This window comes from Canis aureus, chromosome 11 (assembly GCF_053574225.1).
Source record: "Canis aureus isolate CA01 chromosome 11, VMU_Caureus_v.1.0, whole genome shotgun sequence".
Classification (NCBI taxonomy): Eukaryota; Metazoa; Chordata; class Mammalia; order Carnivora; family Canidae; genus Canis; species Canis aureus.
This window is the reverse complement of record NC_135621.1, coordinates 58699510-58713699: the sequence shown is the minus strand read 5'-3', so window position 1 is coordinate 58713699 and position 14190 is coordinate 58699510. Positions and strand designations below refer to the sequence as shown.

The window sequence follows — 14190 nt, the reverse complement described above, 5'->3', positions numbered from 1 at the left end:
GAAAAGTGCCAGTTTGGTATGCGGGAGACTTTATCATTTCACTAGATGCAGCATGGAAATACACAATCTGCACTTCTACATGCCTCCTCTTTCTGGGCCTACATTTTGTCCCTAAGCTTCCAGTAGCACAATTATGTCACACCGACTGTGCAAGTATTCTTATTAGGTACCTTGATAACTGTACCTTTTGCCTACTGTTCAAACCTCTGAGATGAAGCATGTCAAGAATAATTGGTCACTGTCCCCCACAGTCCTGTTACTGATGCATCAGAAATGCAGATAAAGGGACATAGAAGCACTTGATTAGGTCATTATTCTTCTCTGAGGGACAATAATATTAGGCGATTCAACTACTGCCCATACGAGATTGGCTTCAGTTATTAAATGGGTTACTTTTATAATACACTAAAATCTGAATGACTTTCAAAAGGGGAAAAAAAGTGAAAAAACTCATTTGTAATGGAGGTGACTGAAATCTTTCATTGAAATTAGCCAAGAGGCAGAAGAATTGTTCAGAGATGGGATTAAGTCTCAGAGAAATCTTGTAAGAAGATCTCTACATGCCAATCCTAAATTTCTCTAACGTCCCTGAGCTGATAAAAAAGGAGCTTCAGTTAAACATTTTCACAACTAGAGGTGTTTTTTTTTTAATTTATTTATTCATTCATGAGAGACACACTGAAAGAGGCAGAGACACGGGCAGAGGGAGAAGCAGGCTCCCTGCAAGGAGCCTGATTGTAGGACTTGAACCCAGGACCCTGGGATCATGACCTGAGCCAATGGCAGATGCTCAACCACTGAGCCACAGGTGTCCCTAGAGGTGGCTTTTGAGAATGCAGTGTCATGCAGGGGGCACACCTTAGCCCTGGGTGTCAGCAGCACTGCTGGTGACACCGTCATGGCTTCTAACTTGCCCATCCCTCCATGGGCAACTCTCCTGTCCTGGGGGATGGGGATTGTCATAGAACACCGTCAGGTCAGAGCAGGGCAGGTGGCCAGAAGGAGGTTCACTGATAAGCCTGGCTAGTGCCCAAAACAGGCATGACTGAGTAGAGAAGTACAAAGTGAGGGGTCACAGAGTTGACCATTCTGAGGGCAAATTAAGCCCACTCAGGAACTGTGAAGACTCCTTGAAGCCAGTAAGGTACCATTAGTAAAGAATCATCTGTTTTTGTCACTTCTTTCATGTCCCAGGTTTTTTTCTTTTTAAATGTAATCTCTACACCCAATGTGGGGCTCAGACTCACACCCCCCAAGAGTCGCATGCTCAGGACGCCGGGTGGCTCAGTGGTTGAGTGTCTGCCTTTGGCTCAGGGCATGATCCTGGAGTCCTGGGATCGAGTCCCACATCAATCTCCTTGCATGGAGGCTGCTTCTCCCTCTGCCTCTCTTTCTGCCTCTCTCTGTGTCTCTCATGAATAAGTAAATAAAATCTTAAAAGAAAAAAAAAAGTCTCATGCTCTGCTGACTGAGCCAGCCAGGCGTCCCTATGCCCCAGTTTTTAAAGTTTCTATCTGCTCAAGTATGTGACTTAAAACCAAAGAGTTTTTATTTATTTGTAAATTTATACTTATATAAATTTATATAAACATTATTATGTAAGCAGATGTTTATGTAAATATTTACTTATTTATTATTTTAAAACCTAGTAGTCTTCAAAGAACTTTAGCAATCCTTAACATTCCTTCTTGGAAAGAGCACTGGTTTATGTTACAATTGCAAAAATATTCTTGGAGGGCAATTTTGCAGGTGTCCTGTTTGGAGAATGTGACATTAGGCTTAGGAGCAATTCCAAAAATAAAGTGTGTACTAACATAATGGTGTTAAGTCACTTTGTAGTAATTAAATAGAAGCAACACTACCTCGTCTATAAATATATACCTCTAAAATATTAATAAGTATTTCTTCTGTTTCAGTGAATGTTTCTGGCATACAACAGGGGAGCCACAGAGGGTTACAGAGGGTTTTCTAGCAGGAAAATTGCTTTTCTGTTGCTTTTGAAGTGCAGACATGGGCTTTGCCTGAAATAATCTGCAATGCAGTTGGTATGTTATCAGAAATATTAAACTAAAATTTGGTATATTAGTCTAAATGGAGAGCAAGTTCTAATTAAGAGCTGAATCTGAGTATTGGCAGAGAATGATATAACAGTGAGGAATACTAGAAAGGGACCAAGAAAGCCCAGTTGGGCAGGCAGATTTATGAGCTGTCATTTGCTGCCAGGAATTTCGTCTCAATAGCACTTACGAGAAAATCTTCTGTTTTTCTCCTAAGATGGTCAGCAGGAGTCCTCAAGGATCCATCTCCTCCTGCTCTAGGCCCCAGCAATTTATAGATTTTCATTTACTAAATCCATTTGCCAAAATAACATCCTTCCTATTTAATACTGTGAAGGGAAATGTTAATTTACAAAGTGAATATTGAGATTCAAAGCCATTAACTTAAAAATGACTTTATACTGCAAGACAGAAAGGAAGTTAGATCATGCAGAGAAGAACTAGTGGAGAGGTAAGCTGATAACCTTTCTTGGGCAACAAATTGTATCACTGGGCCTTGGCTGCCAACTATGTTGACCTCTGACCACGGCCGGGCAAACAGCTAAGCCCAATGTAAGTAGGAGTAGAAAGCAGTGTTCAGACTTAGGGCTGATTCAGCATGGAAGGAGGCTGGGGTAAGGGAGGACAGGTGGTCTATAAACAGCAGTCGGTCTTGGAAAGTCTATTTATAAGATGGGGAGATTAGGGAAACAATTTGTCTGCTTTGAAAGCGAGTGGCAGATGCACACGATGGGGCCTCCTTTCCTGCATGCCACGGCCTCATGACAAATGGTACTTCTGACTCGAGTGACATTGACACTCCTTTACCAGATGCAAGACAGTCAAAAAACAAGGGGCGAGGCCCACGGCTGAGAAAAGCTACTCTTCTGCTCCTGGAGAAAGCTTTGATAAAGACAATGCATATATTACGAAAAGTGAAGTGATGAGTAACTCTATGGAAAGGGTTTCAGAATTTTCCAGGTCCCCGAAACAAATATTAGCCATGAAATATTGCAGTAAGTCTTCACATAGGTGTTAAGCTTTCCATGTGAATTCCATCTGAGTTTGAAGATGAAATCTCACCAGAAAATGAAAACCATTGACCTTTACTGAAGTGAGAGCATCAGCAGGATGCTGCATGACCCCAGCACCGCCTTACCTTGTGGTGGCTATCTTTTCTCCCTTTTTCCAGTCCCAAAACACAATACTGTGAAAATCGTCTAAACCAACCGACACCAGACATTTTCCATCAGCTGTATGAAAACAACACAAATGGCAAATGACTCATTTCTCCAATGAAAAACCAAAACATTTCATGTACTGTAAAGACAAATATGAAATGGGTCTTAAGAATATTATTTAGGCCACAAAACATTAGAAGTATCATATACTAGAGAGAGCTCACTGCATGAAATGCATAATTAGTAATTCGTTGAGCTTAATGCATCATAACTGGTTGATGAATTAAACCACTGACCTAACATTCCAGTCTGATACATGGAACTGGAGGAAGCCTCTCAGGTACATCACAAAAACACTGTGTATTTTATGACAAACAAATCTCATGACATTTACTCAAAGAGCCATTTGGCTTTGTGATTCAGTCTATTTCCAGCTTTAAAAAACCAAGTTCTATTTAAACCTCCGAGATAAGAGCATTATAGAAACTAAATTTAATTTCAAAAAGTCTTTCAAAAGATATTATAATTAAAAAATCTTAAACCCTTGGTTTCCCCATTTCAAATGTAGTATGCTTAGTATAGGACATTTGGAAAATATAAAGGAAATTTAAAAATCTTCCCAGTTTTTAGGCCTACCTTTGGAGTTTATCCCGTTTCTCCACACAAATGTGCTTATTTTAAAAAACAAAACCAGGATGATAATGAACATGCTATTATCTGATCTTTTTCATTTGTAATATGGTAGACCTTTTCCCTTAGTATGAAGTATTATTTATAATATCATCAATGACTACTATAATGTAGACACTTGGGTTGTTTTCCGAAAAAAAACAAAACAAAAAAAAAAAAACCTTAAAATACATTGTCAATGTAATTAAATTGAAAATCAAAATAGTTAATATGCTTTTTCCCTTCAAGACCAAGGAAAGCTATATAGTCAGTAAGTCTTTCCCTTCCTCCTTACAAGCCAGATTCACAGAAAGAAGGCCTGGGGCCAGCTATTTCACCCTAGCTCCATGCTGGCCAGACTCACTATCAGTTTAGTAGGTGTCTTCCCGGATGACAGAGGACCCACAGTGTGAGGGCAAAGAAAACTGTTTCTCATCCACTCAGGATCTTAACTGGTGTTTTCAAAGGCAGGTCTGGGGTAGATACCACATAAGAGTGGCCAGGAAGGAAGTCTAATTAAACTGGAATTTCAGATAATGGATAACTTCTTAGTATAAATAGGCGCAAAATACATAATTATTTAAAATTAGGTATTTATAATTACATTGCAAGGAACATATTTGCACTAAAAACTTAGTTGGCTTCCTGCATTTCTTATTTGCTAAATCTGGCAACCCTCCCCAAATGCTAACCAATGCCCAACCTGTGAGTGCCCTTACGTGTGCCAAACTGTCTCCTCAAGCTACCAAGCTTCCTTCTCCAGGGGCAGGAGCAGAATCAGAGAAAGAAGAGCCTGGCTTAAGGAACAAATCCTCCTAAATCCTGGACTCCTACTGAGTATGAGACAAGGATGTGAGAGTTACATTAACCCTTGCAAGCTCTTAGGCTCAGTACCAGACGAGACATTTATGCCTTCCAAGAGTGCTAAAGGATCACCAAGTGATAACTATAAACAAATGTGTCTTTTCAGTCACAGTGATTATGTCCTTAGGCTTAATCGTTATCAGGCTTTAATTTGTTTAGGCCTCTCTCTAAATGTTTGGGAGAGGGAATTGATAATGGCTTCCTATTCATTACCAACATTACTCTTTCTATACTTCTTGGGGTAGCCTGGCTCTGCTTCTGTATTAGTATGGCTCTGTATTTCGGTGATTTTACTTATTTATCAGAGTTTCCTCACTCCCTTTTCAGATTATAAGCTCTGTTAAGCTTACAGTAATCATATCACATTTCCTTTGTGATCTTCCTACTAAGCTAGTTTCCAGTGAACACTAAGGATACTGGCTGAAGAGGACAAGGGAGATAAAGATAGAATGTGTGTATGGGGGCACCCTGGCGGCTCAGTGGGTTAAGCCTCTGACTCTTGGTTAGGCTCAGGTCACGATTACAGGGTCCTGGGATCCAGCCCCACAGAGTCTGCTTCTCTCCTCTCTCTCTGCCCCTCCCTGCACTCGTACACACTCTCTCTAAAATAAATAAATCTAAAAAGAAGACAAGAATGTGTGGATGGGTGATACGAAGGTAAATACAATGTGCTGTATTATCTAGCTCTACAAATTTTGTTTTAATTATCATTTCTTTCAAAAACATGGCACTAATATTCAGTGTCTCTTTTTCCCATTTATTGAGTCTACATTTTGTGTTTTCTTTTATAACCAGTGTAGCTATATTAATATGTCCTTAGAAGACAAGCGTCTACACATTTAAAATGATGATTCAAGCTCTGTGTCTCTTGAGAAGGTCTCAGAGTAAAGTGTTTTTCTTTGGCGGGGGGGTCTTTTTATTAGCATTTCTGCAAGGCCCTACCAGCTTGTCTTCACGGTTATATACCTTTCTGCCCCAATTCGTGACTATGAGGGGAAATGAAGAAACAGTACAAATCCAGTCGCGCCTCAACAACCATACCTCTCCTTTAGGACAGTGACCTTTTCTTAAATTCTGCAGGTGTAGGCTATTTCTGCAAAGCACATGGTCTGGAAATATAATTCGCTACCTTTTTATTTTTTCCCAGTTTTTACCTTCCCCCACCTGCCCCCAAAGAGATTGGCCTTAGCTTTGAAAATCCATTGTTCCTTGACCAGTTGGAGTTTGTTTTTTTTTCCAGCCATATTTTTAGAGTCAAGGTAATGTCCTTTTAAATCTTTCCAGGCACAGTATGTATTAATTATGGATATTTTGTGACATAGTCCAGAAATAATTCTAAGGCACTTAATGTCAACAGTAAAGGGCACAGTAGAAAGAGTAAATTTCTACTCAATTACAACTTGGTGCCTGCATTCGGGGCTCATAAAAAATGCATAGATTTTCAGAACTGAACACATTGAAATCCAGTTAGTCTTAGAGGTGCCCTTGTGGAAATCAGTACTATTCAGTGAAGATTTTTAAAAATATGAGTAGGATTAACGTTGCCGAAACTTTCTGTTCCTAATGTGGTTTTCTATTCATGTGGAAGCACCTTTTGTCCTGTAAGCACAAAATCAAAGATGGCTCCATCTTCCCTAGACGGTGGTAATAAATTAACAAAGCTAAAAAGTTGCTCAATTAAGTGAGATAAATTCATTCCTTCTTGTTTACGTAGAGCTATGGTTTATGTAGTAAGAAATGCTTTTCATTAAAAATGTCTTTTCATTTGCTTTGGAACAATGGCAAGAATAATCTAAATCCCCATGTATGATTGCTTATTTGTTGTCTAGCTTTCACATCATTTGCCTGCTTTGTATTTCCACGACAATTTCTTTTCCTAATAAGAGACAAATGTACTACTATCAGATCTCCACACCGCCTCCCCAAATGAGCTGGCTTATAAGAGATGGATGGATACGGGGTCCTGAGGCACACAGATGGTGCCACTGGGTAGATAATGGCCAATGTTGGTGTCCTGTTTATGTGGTTCAGTAGAGAAATCTAAGTAATCTCTCTTGGCATTTTAACTTAAGCTACTCACTTTTCTACTACTTTTCAAAAAAAGAAAAAGGAATAGTTGTTTCCATTCCTATTCACATAAATGTGTGGTTCAGGGCTGTTCTAGGACAAGGCTCTCTTTTTACCAGGAACTGTTCTGTTCATGTGGCAGCCTCTATGCACCACTATGCCTCTTCCACCTTTATACTGGCAAGTGGGGGCAGGGCAGCTGGACATACTTGCCTTTGGGTCAAGGGAGTGACACTGAGCACTTCAGCTATGACTTTCATGCTACAAGTTCACCCTGTCTTGGCTCTGGTACAGGGCAGAGGCAGGAGTAGGCAAGACAACTCAGGGGAGAGGGCTCCTGGCATAGCTTTTGCCAGCTCAAAACCCCACGCTTGGTGGCCTTCTCACTGCACCGAGGCCAGGAGACCTGGGTTCTAGCTCAGGATCTGCCATCATTTGCTGTTTACCCTCACCATACCACCAAACTTTCTGGATCTCCATTCTTGATCTATCATGTGATACAGGGTTTTCTGTTTTATCATTATGACACAAAGTACTATCAATATAACTTAACTCAAAGAGACCTATGCTCACACCTTCAGAAGGTGCCAGAGAGAGCACAAAGATAAAAAAAAAAAAAAACCACCATAATTTACCTCATGTATGGGTTACACATTCACAGTGATGGATCAAACACAAGAGATACTAGTTGAAGGTCTTCCCGAATAATCCTTAACAGCAGTGCTTTCTAAAACTATCAATAAGCTTCCTTTCTGCCATTTATGTATCATCATTGTACTTGAACTCTGAGACAAATGTAATTTTCCACAATCAAAAAATAACATGTTTGCTGAACAAGCGTGGCTCCTCCCCAGTCATTGTTATCTGGGCAATAGAGAAGGTATTGTTGAAATGGAAATATCCTTTTTATGCAGAAAATATTTCATAACTTAATATTTATTTGCCCAAAATGGGAATTAGAAGCAGTGACAGGATCAGTTTCTCCACTTCTTTCTAAGGCATCTGGTTTCTCTCCCTGGGCAATTGATGTGAGGAGCTGCCTTACAAGGCGAAGATTTCTAAATGCACTTAATCTCTCCTTCTACAAAGGAAAGAGGAGAGAGGACTTCTCGAAAATGCAGAGGGCAAGTTACTGGGTACCAGCTTATCGCTAGAACTCATCTCTATTCAATGTCTTTGATCAACATTCCTCTAATCCCTTTCCTAAAGGTATGTAACAGACTTTAGATCTTTTGATGTATCTTAATTTAAAAACCAAGAAATTAATTCTACATTGAAAATATTCTAATGATTATTCAATTCTATTTCTATATTATTCTAAATTTCCTGCCACTCTGCTTATATGTTAATACACATATACACATTTTCAGTGGAAATCAGTGAAGAGATGCTATTGCGAGTTCTATTTTTTCTCTTTCACTAAACTTGATATATAAATATGTATGAAATACACATAATCCACATACTTGTCATTTTGAGTTATAGCTTTTATTATATGGTGCCAAATTATCTGCTGGAGTTAGAGGGTCAGTTTTTAATGTTGCCAAAAATATGAATCTATTCAATTCTCCATCTTTAATACACGTTTCTGTTTTAGTATTTTATTTATTTTTGTTAATGGGTATCTTACTACTTTTCTAGAACATATTAGTATAGTTTTTATATTAAGTATATACATATGCATTGGCTAGCACAATTAATTTTAGGAAAAGGGCAGTTTAGCTATTGAGGAGTAGAAGAATGAAAAAAAGCAGAAAAAATTCATTCACATCTTTGGAAGAGAAACATGTTTGAACTCAAATTATGGTTTCCTTTTAGATTTTACCATTTTATCAAGGACATACAATATTCCTATTATAAAACTGTAGGTCCATCAAACTTCTAGAAGTTTAGGACTTTACTTTGTATTTACTGTTACTAGCTATGTAATTCAGGCTTCCCATTGGCAGGTGTCATGCTGAACTGTTCTCTTTCCCTCAATACTCATGGCTTCTCAACCTCACATGCCTGCCAGCATGGAGTAGGGACTCTTTAGCCTGGAGTTTTACTACCTCAATAACCACAGAAAGTATTAAATAACTTCTAATAATGATATAACAATTTGGATTTGTGCTGTAGTTTGCAGTATGTGAAGATGTGCATGTCACAAAAAAATCCCCCCCCCAACTGCCCTGTATTACTATAGGTCAAAAAATAAAGAGAGGTAATTTTCACGCAAACACGGTTTACAATGTGAAGTTCTAGTAGTAGTAGTGAAAGGCAAGACAAAATGTATTAGGCAAAATTCTCATTCATTTCTTCACATTTTTGGAGTAGCTCCTGTGTTCGCAGCACTATAAAATGTGCAATGGGAAGCGGAGAGATGGGCTCTGCTGGCCAAGCAGCTTATTGTATGAGAAGGGCAATAACACAAATCACTGCTGTAGCACATGAACTCTGACAGGTCAGCACAAGAGCAATGACAACCATGGGCTAAGGGATACAGAACAAGGACAGGTTATTTCTCCCTAGAAACTTTCGGTTTGATCTTAAAGGATGGTAGGACTTGAACAGACACATGGCAGTAGAATGAGGAAAGGGGCAGAGGCAAAATGAAGAACAGTCATGCAGTTAGGTTCCACAGTTAGGGAGACATAAAGACACATGAATAGGTAAGTGGGTGGAAACACCCCAAAGGAAGGTTGAGGCCACATCATGGAAGGCCATGAATGTCCAACCAAAGGCTCAGCCCTGAGTCAGCCAGCCAAGAAGAGTCCACGTGGTGCCAGCTGAGTTTCCAGAAAGCTCTAGAACGGTAGAATGGACTAGAGAAAGTGGGAATGGAATCAGAGTCCAGCATGATCACCATGGCAGAGATGAGGAGGAGTTCAGACTTGAGCAAGGAAAGTAGAGAGAGAGAGGGACACAGGAAAGAGAATGGAGTTGTGGAGTCATTGAACATAATGATTAACATTACACACACTCCACATATTAAACATCTGATTGGAATTTAGAAAAAAAGAAATTATAGAACCAATTTTCAGGAGAAAGTTTCTAATTTTTTTCTACCAATCTAACTTCTACAATTGGGATTAAAAATTCCAGGTAGAAACACCTTTGGTGATAGGCCCTCATTCCCCACTGTAGCTTAAAGAAATGGCCTCACTCTAAAGGAAATTACATTCATCAGTTGGTATTCTAATAGCACTGTGTTCAAATCTTAAATTAAGGAGATGCAAAATCCAGTTTTGTTTTTTTCAATATGAAATTCATTTCTAAAACAGAAGTGTTGTAAAGTGGTCCTTTGCAGAGAATTTGTAGCCCTCCTACTAGTTCTTTATATTTTAAATTGCAAGCGCCCTGCTCCTACTTATTTGGAGAGATGAAATTGATGTTCTGAGTCGCTGCCAGACATTTGCAACTAAGATTTTCTACAGCAACAGCTGCTCTAGGTTTCAAACTGCTCAAGCAAATGCAGAGCACAGTGTGAGCTCTGGATAATGACTTGGGAGAGGGGAAATGAGAAGGTCCAGGAAAGGACGTGTAATCTAAAGGCCACATTTTTTGTGAGATATTCACATTTCTGATTCCCGGTCTGCAACCAGGTAGCTGACATACCAAGGGCTTACCCTATTACACAGAGAACTTGACTAAACAAGAGGTTGTAAAAACAAAACTCAAATAAAAAAACCCAGCCCTAAGTAAATGCAGAACTATCAAGGACTCCAATGGTGCTTACCTGAAAAATCGAGGGCACACACGCCTCTCTGGTGTTGTCCTTTCAATAGTGACAAACATTTTAGAGTTTGTGTGTCCCACACATGAATAGCAGCATCTCTTCCAACCTTAAATAACAAGATGAGTGTTATTAACTACTTAAAATTTTTTAACAGGAATGATTCCTAAGAGTCATTGTTAGAGTCTTAGAGTCAGGTGCTGCACAGAAATCCAAAACCACACATTTGGAGAGTAGGAGGCTTCTCAGAAATCATCTGGTCCAACTCCATTATTTTTCAGATGAGAAAACGGAGGTGCAAGGAGTTGAACAAGCTTGTCCTGGGCATCAAGTTGGGTGCCAGTCCAGTCTAACCTGGTGCATGGTTCCCAGGGAAGGTTCTTAAAACTCCAAATCAGATGTTCACTGTGCTTTCTCAGTTAGTTCAACATTTCTCTCTCCTGCCTTCTCAACTCCGATTCCATTTCTTGGTCAGGGAAGTGACCTGTATGTTGTTATGGAGCTGGCCTCAGAGTTCTTTTACCCATCTCAATTATTTTACCCATCCAAAGAAGACCTGGCCCTGCTTCTCGCCCAGGAAAATGATGGCTTCAGGGCTTACCTGTCTTAAGGTGGATTCTCCTCAAGGGGATACAAACTTCTCTCAAGCTAAGTCTCAACAACAGAAAAAGATTTAGTAGTAAAATGGATCTTCTCACTTAATTGTAAGGGAAAAAAGAACCCTGTTGGGTGTAATGACTATAAAAGGGAAAATGGGACATAGAAGATGCCCTTAACTAAGGATACTCTAGCCAATTCCTACACTGGTATATGGAGGCCCAGTTACCCCTGCGGTGGCTACTGGTGTACTTGTCACTGGTTTGCCTCTTGTCAATTACAGAATAGAATATGGCATCTCCTCAGGGATTTTTGCAAAGAACCAATCTGTTTCTTTTTTCAAAGGAAGGTTATTAAATACACATGAACCAACAAAAAGAACAACAAAAAATGAGAGGGAGGAGAGTGAAATGTAAAAATGCAAAGTAGTCATCATTTACTTCTATGAAACTTAACCATGTCAGCTAATTCAGAAGAAATAGTTGGTAGCAAACCAACATGTCAGTTAATGGCACTTTTCTTTTGAAGAACTGTAATCCTTTTATAAATAATATAAAAGCTATGGACTTTCCTCCCCCAACACTTACATATGTTTCTGGGGACCAACTCCCTTCCTGCCCTCAACCTCACCACTGATCTCATGAACACAAGGCTATGAACTCTGTGCAAAGACTTCTCTATTACCTGTACATGAGGCGTCAGAAATAGTTGTTTCATGTTAATCTCTGACCCTCATATCACATGTTTTTCCTTGAATTTGCCACTTACATGTTGAGAATCAGTTTAAGGCTTATCTGTAGTTAAAAGTCCATGATAAAACTGAACAAAACTGAAGCCCATACATTGGAAGAAAAGAGTACAAAACTGAAAATATGATTAACATTATTGCTTTGCCACAAGATAATAAATCTTAGTTTAATGGTTTTTCTGTTTATGAAGTTGATTTTCTGTTTATGAAGTTGATTTTCTCTCTCTCTACACACAAAATGATTGAATACAGGGCTCTGTTTTGAGTGGCATTTTAATTATAGATTCAATCCAAAGTTTAGGCATTCTAAAATGGTTCTGATAGAATTTTGGTTTTTGAAAGGTTAAAATATAAAATAATGGATTAGTCAAAATTCATGACTAAGTTTTACAAGAATAATTATTCACCAAATGTTATGCTTTTATTAAAAGATGGTTCATTCAATAAACATTGATTGATTACAAAGGATATACTAAGTACTGGGTATACAGTGATGAGGAAAATATATTGAGACTGCATTTATGGAATTTATTTTGGTTTTAGTTTATCTTGTTCACAGATATCATGTCAGGACGAAATCCATTAGAGGCTTCCCAGTAGTGCTCTAACATACGGAGTGATGCTCTCACCATCATGAAATGACTCAGCATTCATTGAATCTTCAGCTTTGTGCCTCATGTTTTTTTCTACCAAGTATTTCTTGGATTAGTATGCAAACTGGGTGCAAAACTAAACCCTCTCTCTCTTTGGCAGGCCCCCATCTCAGAGGATAGACATATACCTGCCCGGTAGCCACGAAGTCCTTTACTGGATGGATGGTCAGGCTGAGAATGTCATCATCATGCCCCAGGTACAGCCTCTGGGAGTGCTGCTGTCTGTTATACACAACAGCAACTGCAGCAATGTGATAGACCACTTCTCCAGTTTGCGTGTAGAACAGATTGTTTCTACAGTCGTAGCCTCTGTAACTGAAGCACAGGTCCAAGAAATGCACAGGGGTTGAATGGACAGTGAGTCAACAGAGAAGAAGAGGTCAGAAGGCAAAGCTAACAGGCTGATATGGACATGCACAAGTAGAACCACAGGTATCTGTAGTTGCTAAGGTCCGCAATCTTCAACAAGAGTACGTGGACCTCAGAGAGCACTGTCTTAAGGGCAAATGGGCACTCATAATTTTAAAAGAATTTGTTTCTAGATCCTTTCTTAAACTAACCTTTCTTACAACTGACCAGTCTGAGAACATGCCTATGTGAAGGTGCAGGTTTTCCCTTCCCACCTCCCCTCTATCCCCTTCCTCTAAGAAAGTCATTCCTTTTGTCCACCTAGAATCTTACTATGGCATATCACCCTGGAGTGTTGAGCCTTGGGACACCAAAACAAACTCAAGTGTGGATGTTGAAAGTGAATATTTCCAACAACTGGACATGAAGTTCGTTTGTAAATCAAGTGGTTTCCAGTTCTTTGCTTTTAGCAAAATTGAAGAGTGATTTAACTGAATTGTCAGGTAATAGATTATTAAACTTTATTTTTGTGTGATGTATCAAAATTATAAGATATACTTATCTGTGTTGCAAGAAGAGTTTAAAGAACTGAGGAAGGTTGCTATGATAAAATTGTTTCCATTCTCATCTACTTATTTATGTGAGTAAGCTTTCTCAGTGCTTATGACTATTAAAAATGAAAAATGGGAATAGAATCAACACTAAACCCTATTACATTCTAGCAAAATATGTGTGTGTATGTATATATCGGAACTCACTGAAAAAATGTTATTAAAATTGTTTTCCAATAAAATTGCTTATATTTAGTAAACACTTATTAGAATTTGTGCTATATTTATGTTGGTATGATAAGCTTGGTACTACTAAGAGTTGCAACAAAAATTCAATCCAAAAAAGAATGAACACTGAGAGCAGCAATGTCCAATAGAAATACTATGCAAAGCATGTAGGTAAGTGAAAATTTTCTACCTTAAAAAAGATTTAAAAATAGATGAAATTTATTTTAAGAACATTTAACCCATTATGTCTAAAATATTATCATATAATCAATATAAAATATTTTTTTTAAGTAGGCTCCATGCTAGGCATGGAGCCCCAACATAGGGCTTGAACTCATGACTCTGAGATCAGGACCTGAGCTGAGATCAAGAGTCTGATGCTTAACCGACTGAGTCACCCAGGCGCCCCTCAATATAAAACATTTTAATGAGATATATTACATTCTTTTTTTCATGCTAAGTCTTTGAAAGCCAGTGTGCATTTACATATGGCACATCTGAATTCAGACTAGCCATATTTCACATGCTCAGCA

The 14190-nt window shown here is 38.8% G+C and overlaps 1 protein-coding gene across 8 annotated transcripts in view; it reads right to left on the bottom strand.

Annotated features, from left to right (window-relative positions):
• EML6 (EMAP like 6) overlaps window positions 1–14190 on the bottom strand; it is a 270622-nt gene that overhangs the window by 83639 nt on the left and 172793 nt on the right. For all 8 annotated transcript variants that reach the window (XR_013389568.1, XR_013389567.1, XR_013389566.1 and 5 more), the window contains exons 15-17: window positions 12659–12845; window positions 10536–10641; window positions 3196–3289 (exon numbers count right to left, since the gene is read on the bottom strand). Coding sequence is in view for 5 of the 8 variants with exons in the window: in XM_077915410.1 (XP_077771536.1) it covers window positions 3196–3289; window positions 10536–10641; window positions 12659–12845 (387 nt within the window). In the remaining 3 variants the exon portion in view is untranslated. The remainder of the gene's footprint in view (window positions 1–3195; window positions 3290–10535; window positions 10642–12658; window positions 12846–14190) is intronic.